Source organism: Ctenopharyngodon idella, chromosome 1 (genome assembly GCF_019924925.1).
Source record: "Ctenopharyngodon idella isolate HZGC_01 chromosome 1, HZGC01, whole genome shotgun sequence".
NCBI classification, from domain to species: Eukaryota; Metazoa; Chordata; class Actinopteri; order Cypriniformes; family Xenocyprididae; genus Ctenopharyngodon; species Ctenopharyngodon idella.
In genome coordinates this window covers 13255665-13272952 of record NC_067220.1, presented here as the reverse complement: position 1 = coordinate 13272952, position 17288 = coordinate 13255665, and the positions used below count along the sequence as shown (strand labels likewise).

General features: G+C 35.3%; 1 protein-coding gene across 10 annotated transcripts in view; it reads left to right on the top strand.

The window, feature by feature from the left end:
* Nucleotides 1-17288, top strand: part of dmd (dystrophin) — a 126166-nt gene that overhangs the window by 47086 nt on the left and 61792 nt on the right. For all 10 annotated transcript variants that reach the window (XR_007930290.1, XM_051894299.1, XM_051894275.1 and 7 more), the window contains exons 27-43: nt 2846-3028; nt 3343-3477; nt 5545-5697; nt 5805-5966; nt 7168-7278; nt 7418-7591; nt 7896-8051; nt 8490-8660; nt 9833-10012; nt 11299-11421; nt 12028-12198; nt 12405-12521; nt 12823-12957; nt 14227-14379; nt 14604-14774; nt 16126-16236; nt 16433-16578. Coding sequence is in view for 9 of the 10 variants with exons in the window: in XM_051894299.1 (XP_051750259.1) it covers nt 2846-3028; nt 3343-3477; nt 5545-5697; nt 5805-5966; nt 7168-7278; nt 7418-7591; nt 7896-8051; nt 8490-8660; nt 9833-10012; nt 11299-11421; nt 12028-12198; nt 12405-12521; nt 12823-12957; nt 14227-14379; nt 14604-14774; nt 16126-16236; nt 16433-16578 (2552 nt within the window). In the remaining variant the exon portion in view is untranslated. The remainder of the gene's footprint in view (nt 1-2845; nt 3029-3342; nt 3478-5544; nt 5698-5804; nt 5967-7167; nt 7279-7417; nt 7592-7895; nt 8052-8489; nt 8661-9832; nt 10013-11298; nt 11422-12027; nt 12199-12404; nt 12522-12822; nt 12958-14226; nt 14380-14603; nt 14775-16125; nt 16237-16432; nt 16579-17288) is intronic.

The window sequence follows — 17288 nt, the reverse complement described above, 5'->3', positions numbered from 1 at the left end:
AGATAAATTGCATTTTTAAATTTAATTTTAATTATTTCTTCTCAATTTCTGCAAGTTTTTAAATGTCACACGTTCCATACTTTTGAATGGGTCTCAAGAATAAAAATATTTTAAAAATCTGATAAATTATCTATTGCAAATATAAATTATCTATTGTTGTTTCGAGCTTAAAAATATAAAAGTCACATCAGATCATAACCAAACTGAACAAGCTCAGATCAGACATTTCTGTTCATATTTGTTCTGCTTTAATTTTAATGTTTAGCATTTTGGTTACTTTTAAAACCTATTAAAACTAAGCAATCATGTCTTATTTCCACAACTTGGGAATACACAGCCCTGAAAATATATATATATATAAAGGGCTATACAGACATCTAGTGGCTACATTATGGTATTACAGATTATTTTTTAGTCCTTTGATAAAGAGAGTGTTTTTGTAGCTGGAAGGCAGAGTTTGCACTGTACAACCATGTTGTTTGCATTTTCTTCTTCTTCTAGCAGCGAAATTTCCATGAATTGAAAGCGTTTATCCCCACGGGAAGCATCGTTTACACTAGCAACAGCAATTATCTGCGTCTGAGGAGATTGTAGACGGGTGTTATTTGCGCATGCACCAGCGGGTGGCTCACGTGAGTCATCACTGGCAACAGAACCAGGAAGTATTGTATAATCAAGCAACGCTTAATATAGTGTTATTATGGCAAAATAATGATTTATTTAGTTTTAAATGAAAACATTGTAATCCTGAGCAGAACAGTTCTGCGTCTCCGAGCAATACACAGCAGTTTCGTTTCGTTTCTGAATGAATTCGCATTTTGAACGAATTAATCAGGTGAATCAATGATTCAATGGCCCATTGATAAAGAGCGACCATTTACTTCATTCCTGAATGAATCAGCCGTTTGAATTGAATGAATGAATGACTTAATGACTCATTAAGACATTTACCGCCACCTACTGGCAGTTTTAGATTCTTTTTTAGACTATCACTTCATAAAAAAAATCATATTTCCATATTCATAATAATAATAAAAAAATAAAAAATTAAAGGGATAGTTTACCCAAAAATGAAAAATCTGCCATCATTTAGGGCTACTCACCCTCATGTTTAATCAAATAAAATATTTTTTTATAAAGCTACTTTTTGCAATGTCGCTTTGATGATCTTTTGGGGGTAATTTCTCAGCCAAATTAGACGTGTGATTAAAGTGCGATTAATTAGATTAATTAATCACCACATCGTGTAATTAATTAGATTAAAAATTTTAATCGCTTGACAGTTTTTATATATATATATATATATATATATATATGATAGATAGATAGATAGATATAGACAGATATATATATAGATAGATAGATATGGTATCTCACAGAAGTGAGTGTTCTTTGCCATGAGGTTCCATGTTGAACTTCCAGTGACCAGTATGAGAGAGTGAGAGCGATAACACCAAATTTAACACACCTGCTCCCCATTCACACCTGAGACCTTGTAACACTAATGAGTCACATGACACCGGGGAGAGAAAATGGCTAATTGGGCCCAATTTTAACATTTTCACTTAGGGGTGTACTCACTTTTGTGGCCAGCGGTTTAGACATTAATGGCTGTGTGTTGAGTTATTTTGAGGGGACAGCAAATTTACACTGTTATACAAGCTGTACACTCACTACTTTACATTGTAGCAAAGTGTCATTTCTTCAGTGTTGTCACATGAAAAAATATAATAAAATATTTACAAAAATGTGAGGGGTGTACTCACTTCTGTGAGATACTGTATATATATATATATATATATATATATTTACAGCTTGCGCTAAATAGCACTGAAAAGGCATGGACAGGGTTATTTTTGCGGCTGACCTTATTGCCTTTCAGACGCAAAATTTATGGTGGGAAAGTATTTAAATGAATCACACGAGGTGGTTTACGTAAGGTTTGCGCTAGTCAGTTTACTGGTATTTGCACCATTATTTACCGCCCAAAAAAATCATGTAATTTGCGCTGCTTTTGGTAGATTGCATTGGTCATTATGGAAATGATCCAGCTGCGTTCATTAATTTGCACATCTTCAGTAGATCACGCGCATAATCTTCCACTCCCAAAGACGCTTTTTTGGAATTGCGTTCTCACTCTAATTTGCCCTGTTTAGTAAATCTGGCCTATAATTTCTACAAAGATCTGAATATGAGTTGAATAAATTGTCAAAATTTTGACATTTTCAATTGTTGGATACTAGAGGACCATTGAGGTGGACCAAGCAAAAATCTACATTTTAAGGGGGAGACAGACATTGTTTTTCCACTTTTCAAGCTGTGTTAATTTTATGTTCAATAATGGCTTGTCTAACACATCTCACTAGAGAACATGGGATTTGTGCCTTTATTTCTTTTAAGAACAGTCAAGGGACACCAATTTGTACCCCATTCATTGAAAGTGCCAAGACACCAAGTTTAAAGAAAAGAAAACGAACATGTTTTACTGAGGAAAAGAGTGTCAGAGAAGCTCCCCAGACAGTTTTCATGATGGCAGACGACTGACACCTAGACAACTGAGATATGTTCATTTCCTAACAGGTGCCGTCTCAGTGCACGGATGCTTTTCACCTCTGTGTGATCCTGTTGCTTTGTGCTTTTTTTTGAAGTAAATGGGGCAAATTTTTGCTTAACTTTCCAAGTTCAACAGTGAACAGCAGGGATCTTTCTGTCTTGTATTCTCTCTGCTCCAGTGCCAAGCTTAGCTTAACATAGCAAACGGAGGCTTAGGAGAATGCTGATGTTCACTAACCTAGGTGGAAACATCTGAATGCTCTCATAATCTCCTCTCCTCTCTCCCACTCAGCGGGCTCAAGAGGAAGTCCATCAAAAGGAAACAAAGGTGAAGCTACTGACGGATAAAGTCACCAATTTCATTTCAAAGGCTCCTCCCGTGGCCCATGATGCCCTGAAGGCAGAATTGGATGTTTTGACTTCTAACTACCAGCGACTGTGCAGCCGACTCGATGGAAAATGCAAGACTTTAGAGGTGAGCTTGATATTGTGCCAGTGATGGGATTGCGCTCGGGAGTCAGATAGTGTCTAGTTCATTGACATTTATTCATTTGGCAGACACTTTCATCCAAAGCAACTTAAAGTTCTTTTAAGGTTTACATTTTATCAGTGTGTGTGCGTGTTCCCTGGGAATCAATCCCGTGACTTTGATGTTACTTGCACTAGGCTCTTTCAGTTCAAACCACTAACGTGTTTCTTCTGACCTTCTATCATATTCTCCGGACACTGGCCCAATGTGATATGTTTGATTAACCGCACACATCTGTCCATTTCTCTTGGCTGTTGTAGGAGGTGTGGGCATGCTGGTGTGAGCTCCTATCTTATTTGGATTTGGAGAATGCCTGGATGGACCTACTGGAGAAGAAACTTGATGAAACAGAAAGCCTTCAAGGAGGTGTAGAGGAAATAGAAGAAGCTTTGACTGTGAGTGTTTAAAATCTTTGAGATGTACTTCAGCGATAGAATGAGACTGTTTACTAAAACAGGTAGCATTTTGAAAGCCAGGTTACTATATTAAAGGAATATAGTTTTTGATCTGGTCCTAACCAGTGTTGGGGAAAGTTACTTTTAAAAGTAATGCATTACAATATTGCGTTACTCCCTAAAAAGTAACTAATTGTGTTAGTTACTTTTTATGAAAAGTTATGCGTTACATTACTTTTGCGTTACTTTTTCTCATCTGGGCTGGGCTTGCTTGTTTGTTTTTTAATAACAACAAAAAAAGTTCCATTTTCGGCAAATGTAAAGGCCCTTTCATACCAAAAGTGAAATGAATAAGCCTCAGGCTGAAGGAAATGCATATTTATGCCTGTACAGTAGAGGGCACAGTTCAAACAAACCTTTCAGCTGTGCTGCCATTCTGGAGTAAAGAAGAATAGGATACAAGAGAAGGAAGTTCAACACTCTTATTTCTAAATCTAATCTAAAGTAATTTTTGCTTATTAGTATCGTTGAATTAGATCATTGAAGGTCAGCAGGAAAGACATTGGTTAATAAAGTGAGATTAAATATATATAACTATGTATATATGTGTAATTTAATGTAGTTAATTACAGGTTTGCGTAAAATTCTTAGATTGCATTTCACTGTTTTTATTCATTTTGAGGAATACTGAATGTTTTTGTGCAAGTGAGATGAGTAAATGCATGTTCACATTCAGTCTAGAACTACAATATCCATCATATTTAGTACAGCGCACACAACACCCCTGGGACAGGAGAGCTGTCAATCAATAAATGTGAAAAACTAACTTAGATATTTTGTTGTACGTTGAAAAAGTAATGAGTTACTTTACTAGTTACTTGAAAAAGTAATCTGATTACGTAACTCAAGATACTTGTAATGCGTTACCACCAACACTGGTCCTCACATGAGGATGACATATGGCTTCAGAAACTTGGAATATTGTGCATGAGTCATATGGCCTTTGTCCTTTTTATTGCTTGACAGCCTGTGGTCACTGTGAACCATTGTTGTTATAAGAGCTGCGAAAATAAATTTCCTTTTGTGTCACACTGTTAAAATAAGAGTGTATAGGTTTAGAATGACATGAGGGTGAGTAAATGATGACACAATTTTCATTTTGGGTTAGAGTTTGGCTTGGAAAGGTCAATCTGTCCCATAGGAAAATTGTGTTGTTAAGAGGTTGTTCTTTTATATTGCAGGAGACTGACTTAAATGCCATTCTCATTGGAGGTTCCACTTTGTCTCAGACGTTTCTTAGATGATTATTGAGATCTCTTCTGAAATTCTAGTGCAGGGTTTCCATAATGGGGGTTTGTCAGTTGTGAGTTTCCCAAATTGGGGAAACTGCAGGGGGTTTGTGAGTTGATGAAGAAATAATAATTAATTAAATTTACTGGAAAATTAAAATAAATAAATGGGACTACACAATTCATCAGAATAAAACTGAAATCACTTGTATATAGATTTAAACATAGAGATAGTTTTCATATGAGATTAAATGTCTAACCGCAGTTCAAATTACAATCACCCAATGGCCTTTATGACCAAATATAAAATTCATATAAATAAATGAGGCTATTTCGATTACACAATTAATCGAAATAAAACTGAAATCTTATAGTTTATATATAGTTTTCATATGAGATATAATGTCAAATCACAGTTGCAATCACAATATATGACAAAATAAATGCAATATAATTGTTTGGTCAACATGTGCAGCCCTATATATAGATAATTAAAAAAAAAAAAAAAAAATCCATCTGGGTTTGTGAAAGGTTTTAGACATAGAAATAGTTTTCATATGAGATGAAATGTCATATCGCAGTTCAGAATGCAGTCACAATATATGACAAAATAAACACAATATAATTTTTTGGAGTTGTGCAGCCCTGTATATAAATAATTTTAAAATAAAAACAATAAAAATAAAACATCATCACTATGCAAGCACCTTTTATTGAGTTTCATGTTGAAAACGACATCTAAATCATTGGTATTAAAGTGGTTTCTCATTCCCTACAGTCCTTAGACACAATGATTAGAGAGCATCCTGAATATAACCGCAACCAGATCCGTGAATTAGCCCAGACCCTTATGGATGGCAGAGTCCTCGATGAGCTCATACACAAAAAAGTGGAGGACTACAACACACGCTGGGATGAACTAATGCAAAGGGTAGGAACTTAAAATGATCCAGTTGTATTGCTGCAGCTGAAACATAAATGTATTCATTGGATTTTCTCATACCTTGATTCACTTCCGCTTTCTGATGTCAATAACAGGCTTTACAAAGGCGACAGCAGCTGGAGAAGAGCCTGCAGTGGGCCCAGGAGAACGACAAAACCCTACGCCTTATTCAGGACTCTCTGAACACCACTGACCGACATTTGACTGCTTACATAGCAGATGGCATAGATGCTGCACAGATACCTCAGGAGGCACAGGTATTCATATTGTCTCACATATGGGACAAACATTATCTATCTATCTATCTATCTATCTATCTATCTATCTGTCTATCTGTTTTGTCTGCCTATCTATCTATCTGTCCGTCCGTCCGTCTGTCTGTCTGTCTGTTTTGTCTGCCTATCTATCCGTCCGTCCGTCCGTCTGTCTATCTATCTATCTCTCTATCTATCTATCTGTCATTTTGTCTGTTTGTCATTTTGTCAGTCTGTCTGTCATTTTATCTATCTATCTATCTATCTATCTATCTATCTATCTGTCTGTCTCTCTGTCATTTTGTCTATCTATCTATCTATATATCTATCTATCTGTTTTGTCTGCCTATCTATCTGTCCGTCCGTCTGTCTGTCTATCTATCTGTCATTTTGTCTGTCTGTCTTTTTGTCTGTCCGTCCGTATCTATCTATCTATCTATCTATCTATATATCTATCTATCTGTCATTTTGTCTGTCCATCCGTATCTATCTATCTATCTATCTATCTATCTATCTATCTATCTATCTATCTTTGTCTGCCTATCTATCTGTCCGTCTGTATCTATCTATCTATCTATCTATCTATCTATCTTTGTCTGCCTATCTGTCTATCTGTCCGTCCGTGTCTATCTATCTGTCATTTTGTCTGTCTGTCCGTCCGTATCTATCTATCTATCTATCTATCTATCTATATTTGTCTGCCTATCTGTCTATCTGTCCGTCCGTGTCTATCTATCTATCTGTCATTTTGTCTGTCCGTCCGTATCTATCTATCTATCTATCTATCTATCTATCTATCTATCTATCTATCTTTGTCTGCCTATCTATCTATCTGTCCGTCCGTATCTATCTATCTATCTATCTATCTATCTATCTATCTATCTATCTATCTGTCCGTCCGTGTCTATCTATCTATCTATCTATCTATCTATCTTTGTCTGCCTATCTATCTGTCCGTCCGTATCTATCTATCTATCTATCTATCTATCTATCTATCTATCTATCTATCAATCTGTCTGTCTGTCTATCTATCTATGTTTTGTCTGCCATTCTATCTATCTGTCCGTCTGTCCATCTATCTGTCCATCCATCTATCTATCTATCTATCTATCTATCTATCTATCTATCTATCTATCTATCTATCTATCTCTAATGTAGTTAAAAAATGTAAGGATATCAATGATCACATTATCTCATTTAACAGAAAATTCAGACTGAGCTGAATGGTCATGAGGTGACTCTTGATGACATGAAGAAAAAGGCTGTTGAGGCTGATGCATCAGAGAAAGTGATTGGAGAGATTGATGCGACATATGTAAGAGTAACAGATCATATAATTTCAAGTAGCTGAATTTTTGTCTCAATTGCTAGATCCTTCATGCATAAATAAATTCATCAAATAATAAGTAATCAAATACCTGTTAACAAATGCCAGTTTTTGTGTGTCTGTTCAGGATAAACTATTGCAAGTGAAAGGCAAGTTCCGGCTTTTCCAAAAGCCAGCCAACTTTGATCAGCGGTTGAAAGAATGTGAGCGAGTGCTAGAGGAGGTGAAAGGGAAGCTAGGAGTGCTGAGTATTCGGAGTGTGGAGCAGGAGGTCGTACAGTCACAGTTGGAGCAGTGTATGGTGGGTAATATAGGGTGCTTGGTGATTTAATAGGTTTTATACTCTATTTTTTTTTTTTTTTTTTATGAATACATCAATTGTTAATGCATGAAATATTATTGTGGAGATTAACTAATTACCTTATACTGTATGAAATATGTTTAAATTCTATTTTATCCAGTTTAATTACTAATTAACATTTTATTCATTTCTCTGTTTAATTTTAGTTTTCGTTTAGTTGTTGCAAGTTGCAGTTTAGTTTTTGTCGGGCAGCAATATCTGATTTATGGGGAGTTTTAACACATTTTCTATTTCCCCCATGTAGAAGTTCTATAAGAATCTGAGTGAAGTGAAATCGGAGGTGGAGACGGTGATAAAGACTGGAAGACAGATTGTGCAGAAGCAGCAGACAGAGCAACCCAAGGAGCTGGACGACAGGCTGACGGCTCTCAAATTTGCATACAATGATTTGGGTTCACAGGTAAGGGAGGATAAATGTAAAACACATACAGTACCAATTTGAAATCCTACTCATTGTATATTGTTGCTATTTTATCATCAAAACCATTACGCATTACTCAAATTAAAGTATGGGAATTAAGTAAAAAATAACTGAAAAGAATCTTTTGTAGATTATTCACACTACTGTTCAAAAAATTTGAGGTCAGTAAGATTTTTTTTTTTTTTAAAGAAATTAATACTTTTATGAAATGGTATGTGTGAATATTAACTATCTTTTAAATAGTATTGATAGTTTCCATTTATGCTGAATACTTGTTGGCTGATTTCCCTTCACTATCTGCTCCAACTCATCCATTAAGAAAAAATATTTACATAGTGGATTAAAATGTCTCAGAAATGTCTTCCATCAACCTTTTAACCTTTTGAGTTGTCGATGATCTCATTTGTCTGTGTGCAGGTAACAGAAGGAAAGCAGGAACTGGAGAAGATTTTAAAGTTATTAAGGAAGTTTAGGAAGGAGGTAAACAGTCTGACAGAATGGCTGGCAACTACTGATGAGGAATTGACACGCCGGTCTTCGGTGGAAGGGATGCCAAGCGATTTGGATGCAGAGTTGGCTTGGGCCAAGGTGAATGAATACACAACTCATGTAATTTCAGCAGCATTGTTTACATCTAAAAGAGTTCACTGGTCATTAATGGAATAGTTAATCCGAAAAATGACAATTCTGTTATCATTTACTCACCTCCATGTTCTTCTAAACCCATTAGTATGGAAGCATGTTTCCACCACTAAATAAAAAAAAAATTAAAAAGGTAATTGCGACTTTTTATCTCACAATTCTAACTGTTTTTCTCAGAATTGCAAGATTTACACTCACAATTGCGAGTTATAAAGTCAGAATTGCGTGTTATGAAAACTTTTTTCTTGCAATTGCGAGGTTTTATGATGCAATTTTTATGACGAGTTTATATCTCACGGTTTATATCTCACTTTTTTTTTCCAGAATTGTGAGATATAAACTCACAATTGCGAGTTATAAAGTCAGAATTGTGAGATATAATCTTGCAATTCTGAGAAAAAATGTCAGTCTTTTTTCCTTCACAATTGGACATTATAACATGCAATTGCGAGTTTATATCACACAATTCTGACATTATAACTCGCAATTCTGACTTTATATAATGCAATTCTGACATTATAACTTGTAATTCTGACTTTATATCACACAATTCTGACTTTATATTACGCAATTCTGCCTTTATAACTCGCCATTCTGACATTATAACTCACATTATAACTATATATCATGCAATTCTGACTACATCACGCAATTCTGACTTTATCACACAATTCTGACTTTATATCATGCAAATCTGACTTTATAACTCACAATTGTGAGTTTATATCTCACAATTCTGAGAAAAAAGTCAGAATTGTGATATATAAACTCACAATTGCGAGAAAAAAGTCAGAATTGTGAGATAAAAAGTCACAATTTTTATTTTTTATTTCATGGAGGGAACAAGCTTCCATGCATTAGCATTTCTTTTCTTAGTGGAACACAAAATTAAATGTTTTTAAAAGTGTTTATGCTGTGGTTTTCCATACAATGAAATCATACAGTAAATAAATTATATTTTTGAGTGAACTATTCTTTTTAACATGGTGAAAAATGTTAATCCAGCAATGCTGCTTTGTTTTCAAGAAGGTGTGTATTTTTTAAAAAAGACATATTACTCCACATTTGAAATGAAAAACTCAAAAACAACCGATTAAAACATCATCTTCTCCACCTAGGCGACGCAGGAGGACACTGAGCGTCATAAGCCACAGCTGAAACTAGTGAGGGAGTTGGCAGAGACCCTGAAGGGTTTACTTCATAGCCAGGAGAACCTTATTGATGACAAGGTCAGTCTGCTCAACTGCAACTGGATCGCAGTGACGTCACGGAGCGAGCAGTGGCTGAAACTCCTGCTGGTGAGCAACCGTTCATAGCAACCATATGACCCTGTTCTGAGTCATTTCATTTCAGGCAAAATATTTCTTGTGCTAAATATGCCCTACAAGGCTAAATTCATTTCCTTTCAATTTCACATCTCCATATTGTTCCGTTAAATCCAGACGGCGATTTCTGGGGGCGGCAATAATGTTATGAAACTGTTAAGCACATTTATCTCCTTCTCTTCTTTATTACCTTTTCTACTACTTGCTTTCCCCCATCATTTATCTCATATTTTATGTCTTTGACTACATTTTCTTCTTGTTCTACTTTGTAAATAACTCTATAAATATCTTCGGGACAATACATCAACAGATGAGGCTTGGCCTCAAAGGTATAATGAAATGATTAAAGAAATAGTTCACCCAAAAATGAAAATTCTGTCATTGATTTCTAACCCACATGTCATTCTAAACCTGTATGACCAGTATATATTTGAGTATGACTTTCTTCCATGTGACACAAAAAATTAGAACGTCTGAAGATTTTGCTTTTTTCCATGCATATGAAAGATTACTTTTTCAAGTAACTAGTAAAGTAACACATTACTTTTACATTTACAACAAAATATCTGAGTTACTTTTTCAAATAGGTAATGTAGGTTACTTTGTTTTTCCCATGTATTGACTGACAGCTCTGCTGTTGCCATGTTGAGAGAAATCGAGAGTAAGTGCAGAGGTGTTGTGCGTAAACATGACGGTTATTGTAGTTCTAGGCTAAATGTGAGCATTTACTCATCTCACTTGCACATAAACAGAGTCCGTTTTCCTCAAAATGAATAAAAACAGTGAAATTCAACCTCAGAATATTGCACAAACCTGCAATAATTAAATATATTAAATTAAGCTAATATACTTTATATATTTAATCTCAACGAATGTCTTTGCTGCTGACCTTCGATGATCCAATTCAACCATACTAATAAGCTAAAATGACTTTAGATAAACATCACATTTGTGATCAGCCTGAGGCTAATTCATATTACTTTTGGTGTGAAAGGGCCTTTACATTTGCCAAAGTAACTTTCCCTAACACTGGTTATTACTGAGAAGGGCATGGAAAAATGTTGTTCTTTTGTGTCCAGCAACAGAAAGAAAGTCATACAGGTTTGGAACAACACAACAGTGAATATATAATGACAGAATGTTCATTTTTGGGTGAACTGTTCTCTTTAATTCAATATGAAATTTCAAAACCCTTTTCCTGAACATATTTACTTGTGCTATCCACTTAAACCAAATGTAACTCTCCATCTGTCATGCAGGATTATCAGAGTCAAATGAAAACACTTGAGCAGAACATTTCTCAGATCAACACCTGGATGGAACGTACTGAAGAAACGCTGGATCAGATGGAGAGCCAGGGCTGCGTTGAGCACGTCATAAAGGTCTTCAGTAGCACATGACAGACACTCACAATGAGCTGTTGCACTTTACAACCAACTGTTCTCCATTATTGAGGACTAGAGATTTTTTATGCAGCCATACTTCTGCATCAAATTAAATAAACAGTTATCCATCTTTCTATGGTAGTAATTTTTTGATGGCTCATTAATTGGAAGCAATTTGCACCAAATAAAACTCTAGATTAGGCCATTAGGGAGAACAAAACAGACAGACAGACAAAAAAAAAAAAAATAGTATTTTAATTGATCCTTTCTATTGTCATCTATAAGTAAATATAATTATCTTTTACATCATACTACCAAAATATTTATATCTGTACATTTTGTTTTTGTGCATTTTGAAGTTTTAGAAAGTTTACATGTACACATAAATGATAACTTGTTTTTGTTTTATATGTATTATGTTAAATATGTATTTTTGAGTGAAACAAGATATTGAACAGAAAAATGTAGGGCAGGCCTTGATTTTTTTTTTTTTTTTTTTTTTTTTCCAACAACTGGGAATTGATTTTATATATATTTATAGTATATGTATTCAAAATGTAGCACTCATAATTGATGTGTTCTTATTTTCGGGTTTTATTTCAGGGTTTGCGCATAGAGCTGGAGGAGATGAAGGGGAAGGTTGAAGCGGTGCAGGTTCTGGCGGAGGATCTTATAAAGAACAGAGGGGAACACTGTAAAGCTCAGGTGAAGCCGAAGGTGGAACAGCTCAACCAGCGCTTTGACATCGTCGCAAAGAGGATTTTAATGGGACAGGTAGTCTTATGAAAAGCTGTATGTCTGATTTATGTATACATATAGATCACAAATACAGGGCCATGGTAAATTCGAATCAGATTTCTCTCCCTTTGTTGATCCGAAAATCATCAGTGACATTGTCTTATTATACCACTTAGAAAATAGATTTTTTTTTTTTTTTTTTTTCATACTTTTTGTATATTTTTGATCATATTTTTTTCCAGGCCTCTTCTCAAGAGTTAGACGAGTACCACAGACAGGCTAATATATGGCTCCAGGTGCTGGACGAGGAGATTAAATTAGGTGAAAGTCTAAAAGAGGATGATTTCCTGGAGGATGCGGTAAGAAAATACTCTCAGCTGTTTCTTTGGCTAAAATTAATTTCAGTCATTGGAACCGCACTGGCAGTGAAAGGCTGAAACAGCCTCCGAGCTTTAGCGTAAAGATCTCATGACAAGAAAGATAATGAGTTTCAGGGAATGGATCTGGTTCATGAGTAACAAATGCTGGCACAGTACATCATTGCATTGCTTGGCTGCAAATTGTCTGATAGATAGATAGACAGACAGACAAATAGATAAATAGAAAGAGAGAGAGATTTGACATTTAATTTGATATTTTTCTGTGCTTGTTCTTTCACAGGTCATAGATGAGGATGCGCTAAATGAACTGTTCTTAAAAGGAGAAAATCTCCTCAAGAGAACTCCATCCGGGCAGAAAAGAGAGGCCGTCTGTGAGAAACACAACCTTCTCCATGACAAATATGACACTCTGAAGGTAATTATTGAGTGTGCTGACATGTCAAGTACACGTTTTATTCGAAAATAAGGCCATAAGACTACATTTACAAGCTCTTGACATTAGACTCATAGCATGTCATTGAATTTAAATGTGTGTTCTTTAAGTACAAACCAAGGGCAGCTGCATCAAATATAGTATGATTATATGGTCATATTATGTAATTTTGCAGTAATGCAAAAGCGCTTATATGTCAGGTTGATTATACGTTACAAAAAATCAATGTTTTTCAGAAAAGCTTTCTTAAAACAAGATACATTTACTATAAATTTATATAATACATTTATTTAAAGGGTTAGTTCACCCAAAAATGGAAATTCTGTCATTAATTAATCACCCTCATATTGTTCCACACCTTCGTTCATCTTCGGAACACAAATGAAGATCTTTTTGATAAAATCCGTTGGCTCAGTGAGGCCTGCATTGCCAGCAAGATAATTAACACGTTCAGATGCCCAGAAAGCTACTAAAGACATATTTAAATCAGTTCATGTGACTACAGTGGTTCGACCTTAATGTTATGAAGCGACAAGAATACTTTTTGTGCTCCAAAAAAACAAAACAAAATAACGACTTTATTCAGCAATACCTAGTGATGGGTGATTTCAAAACACTGCTTCATGAAGCTTCGAAGTGGTTCGGAGTGCATATCAAACTGCCAAAGTCACGCCCCCCAGTGGTGAACCATTGAAACACTTATGAGGTAACGAAGCCTCGTTTACTGAAATCACGTGATTTTCACGCTCCGAACCACTGATTCGAAACAAAAGATTCGTAAAGCTTCGAAGCTTAATTTTCAAGTACATTCTTGATTCTATGTGACTTTATTTAGGACATAAGGTATGTTCCTGGATCAGTCCTTTATTGGTCCTGGAACAACGTCCATATCATCACCCAATCAGATTTTAGGGTTAGGTATTTGAAATATTTCCAAAATGAAATATTAACTAGTAAAAACTAATAAAATAGTTAAGTCAGTGTAACTCCTGTATTATGATTTAATTCAGAGACAAGGTCAAAACTGGAATAAGAATGAGGTCACAGTAGGTTAGAAACATGGTCAAAACTTAAGGTTAAAAAATAGGCAGTTTCTAGGGTGGTTACTATCAATCTATGGAGGGTTTGGTGTGTTAAACTTTGGTAAATCATGTTTTGCTTGGTGACAATCATGTGGACATACTGTATAATTTTTGATTTATAAATGTATTGTATGTAATGAGTCTTAATATATTCATTCTGTGTTCATAGAATCTAAGAGCCCTGAGAAAGAAGAAGGCCCTTGCTCTTGCCCCACAGTGGTATCAGTTCTGTAAGAAAACAGATGACATGATGCAGTGGCTGGACAAAATTGAGAAGACCCTAGCAGAGCTTCCAGATCCCCCCGAGGAGCTAAGAGTGAAAGTGAGAGCCAAAGTTTCTTTACTGTGTACACTACCAGTCTTAATTAATATTTATATTCTTATACTTTAGCTTCTTCAAAATAGCCTTTTCAAAGTTCTCCTCACCAGGGATGTTTTTAAACAGAATAGAGGCTTACTATGTTTTTTTTGAGTCCCTTTGCTTCCATCTTAAGTTTAAGAATATTTTAGGACTGTACACTAAAAGAATTGGATGTTCTCCATCAGGCAGTCAGTTCTGAGGTTGAACATCAACGTCCAAAGTTGGAGGACTTGCGTGGACTGGGCCGTGTGCTTTCAGAGGGCGGAGCTGCCAAGCTAGTGGAGCCCCGCCTCCTCCCAGTCAATAAACGCTGGGCAGAGCTGGACGTTAAATTCACTCAAGTGCGCCACAAAAGTGTAAGTCTGCTCTTAATGGTTAAAAAAATCAATAGTGGTAAAAAGAAAGTAAATATTAAAAATGCATAATTTGAATATTGAAGTATTGGAGAAAATAATCTGTAAAATCACTGTAATGTACGTAGCCTCTAAAGGGACATGAAGGGGAAAAAATATGAGATGAAATGTATAAATGCTTTTGCGTTCTCTTGTGAATGTTTTGCGTTCCCCCGAAAAACTTTACATTTGCTCGCAAAATGTTTTCACTTTCCCGAGAAACTTTGCGTTCACTCTCAAAATGTTTTGTTCCCTAGAGTTTTTTGTGTTCACTCTCAAAATGTTTTGCGTTCCCTCAAGAAACTTTGCGTTCACTCTCAAAATGTTTTGTTCCCTAGAGTTTTCTGCGTTCACTCTCAAAATGTTTTGCCTTCCCTCGAGAAACTTTGCGTTCACTCTCAAAATGTTTTGCGTTCACTCTCAAAATGTTTTGCATTCCCTCAAGAAACTTCACGTTCACTCTCAAAATGTTTTGCGTTCCCTCGAGTTTTTTGCGTTCACTCTCAAAATGTTTTGCGTTCCCTCAAGAAACTTCGCATTCACTCTCAAAATGTTTTGCGTACCCTCGAGTTTTTTGCGTTCACTCTCAAAATGTTTTGCGTTCCCTCGAGTTTTTTGCGTTCACTCTCAAAATGTTTTGCGTTCCCTCAAGAAACTTTGCGTTCACTCTCAAAATGTTTTGCCTTCCCTCGAGAAACTTTGCGTTCACTCTCAAAATGTTTTGCGTTCCCTCAAGAAACTTCGTGTTCACTCTCAAAATGTTTTGCGTTCCCTCAAGAAACTTCGCGTTCACTCTCAAAATGTTTTGCGTTCCCTCGAGTTTTTTGCGTTCACTCTCAAAAAGTTTTGTGTTCCCTCAAGAAACTTCGCGTTCACTCTCAAAATGTTTTGCGTTCCCTCGAGTTTTTTGCGTTCACTCTCAAAAAGTTTTGCGACTGAACGTGAAATTTCTCGGGAGAACAGAAAAGTTTCTCGAGGGAACGCAAAGGTTTTGCGAGCATTTGCAAAGTTTCTCAAATTAACGCAAAACTTTTGTGAACAAACGCAGAAGCATTGAAATATTTTTTCCCCCTCCCATCTCATATTTTTTCCGTCACCATGTCACTTTAGGGGTTCCATAGTAAAGGACTGTCTTTAATGCGGGATTGAAACAAAAAAATTTAAAAAGGGTTTTGAGTGTCTATAAACCATTTTTTTTCTTCATTATTTTTTTTCTTCTGTTTACAGCTCTTCATTGCACAGTAACCTGTTATTTCATCAGAGTAAAATAGTCAAATTGTTTGAGATGCATTGTTCTCCATCCTTGTATATGCAGGAGCTGCAGTTTTTGCTGCAGTGTATCGCTGAAAACGAGGCTCTGCTGAACTCTCCTGAGCGCTGGTCTGCAGCATTCATCAACGTTCCTCAACAAGAGAAGTGCCTTAAGGTTGTATCATAAACCATGTCTCATTTCTACAAATGATTTTTATTAGCCAGTGCTTTTTTGTGTCCATGAGCTGATTCAATCTGTTATTGAATTACTCATTAACTGCACATGAACACAATTTGTTTTACTCACACCACTGAAACAGCATTAAAAATAATATAAATACTTTAATCTGTTGTGTTACATGTGATTTTAGGAGGTTAAAGTTAATCTGGATAAACTGGAGAGTCCAGTGACGGAGGCTTTGGGCAGGGGAGCCTCTCTTCCTGAGGAGAGTTTACTGGTTCAACTGCTCAGAGCCAACTGGGAAAACCTTAAAAAGCTCTATCACGACAGACTCGCGTAAGGATGATTGACATCACACTATTGTAATTTGCCTTATCAGTCAATAGCAAAATAATGTGTTATTCACCATTATCGGTGAATTGTTCAGACATGTTTGTCTTTGTTAAATGTACTGTACCCTATTACTTGTGCATCTATTACAGAAACATGAATGTGATCTGTATGTGCATGCTTAAGAATATGATATTTATTAATTTTATGTGCTTTTGTCATTTTATTTCTATTTAGCTTTAATTTATATTTTTCAGTTTTATTTTTTATAATTTTAGCACTTTAACAAACTTATTTTATTTCAGTTAGTTAAAAAGATCAATATTTAAAATTTTCGTTTAAGTTTTTAATATAATATTTACCGTCAAACCAAAATTTATTCAGGCACCTTGAACATTTCATTCATTAATACAGTTTATTCACTATAGTTTAAAAAAAATGGTAATAAAATATGGCAAGATCTCAGAGTTAAACCTCACTTACATAAATGAACTATAGTGTCCTGCACCCACTAGTAAAAATATATCAAAAATATATAAAAAAAAAAAAAATGTCTGAATAATTTTTGGTTTTATTTTTTGGTTGTGTTTCAATTAACAAAAACTATTTTTATTATTTTAATAATTAAAAAAAAATGTTAACAGGAGTCATATTAAATGAGCTGTCAAATAATCTAGATTAAGTAAAAGAAACCACAAAAGTGAGATTGTTTTTAA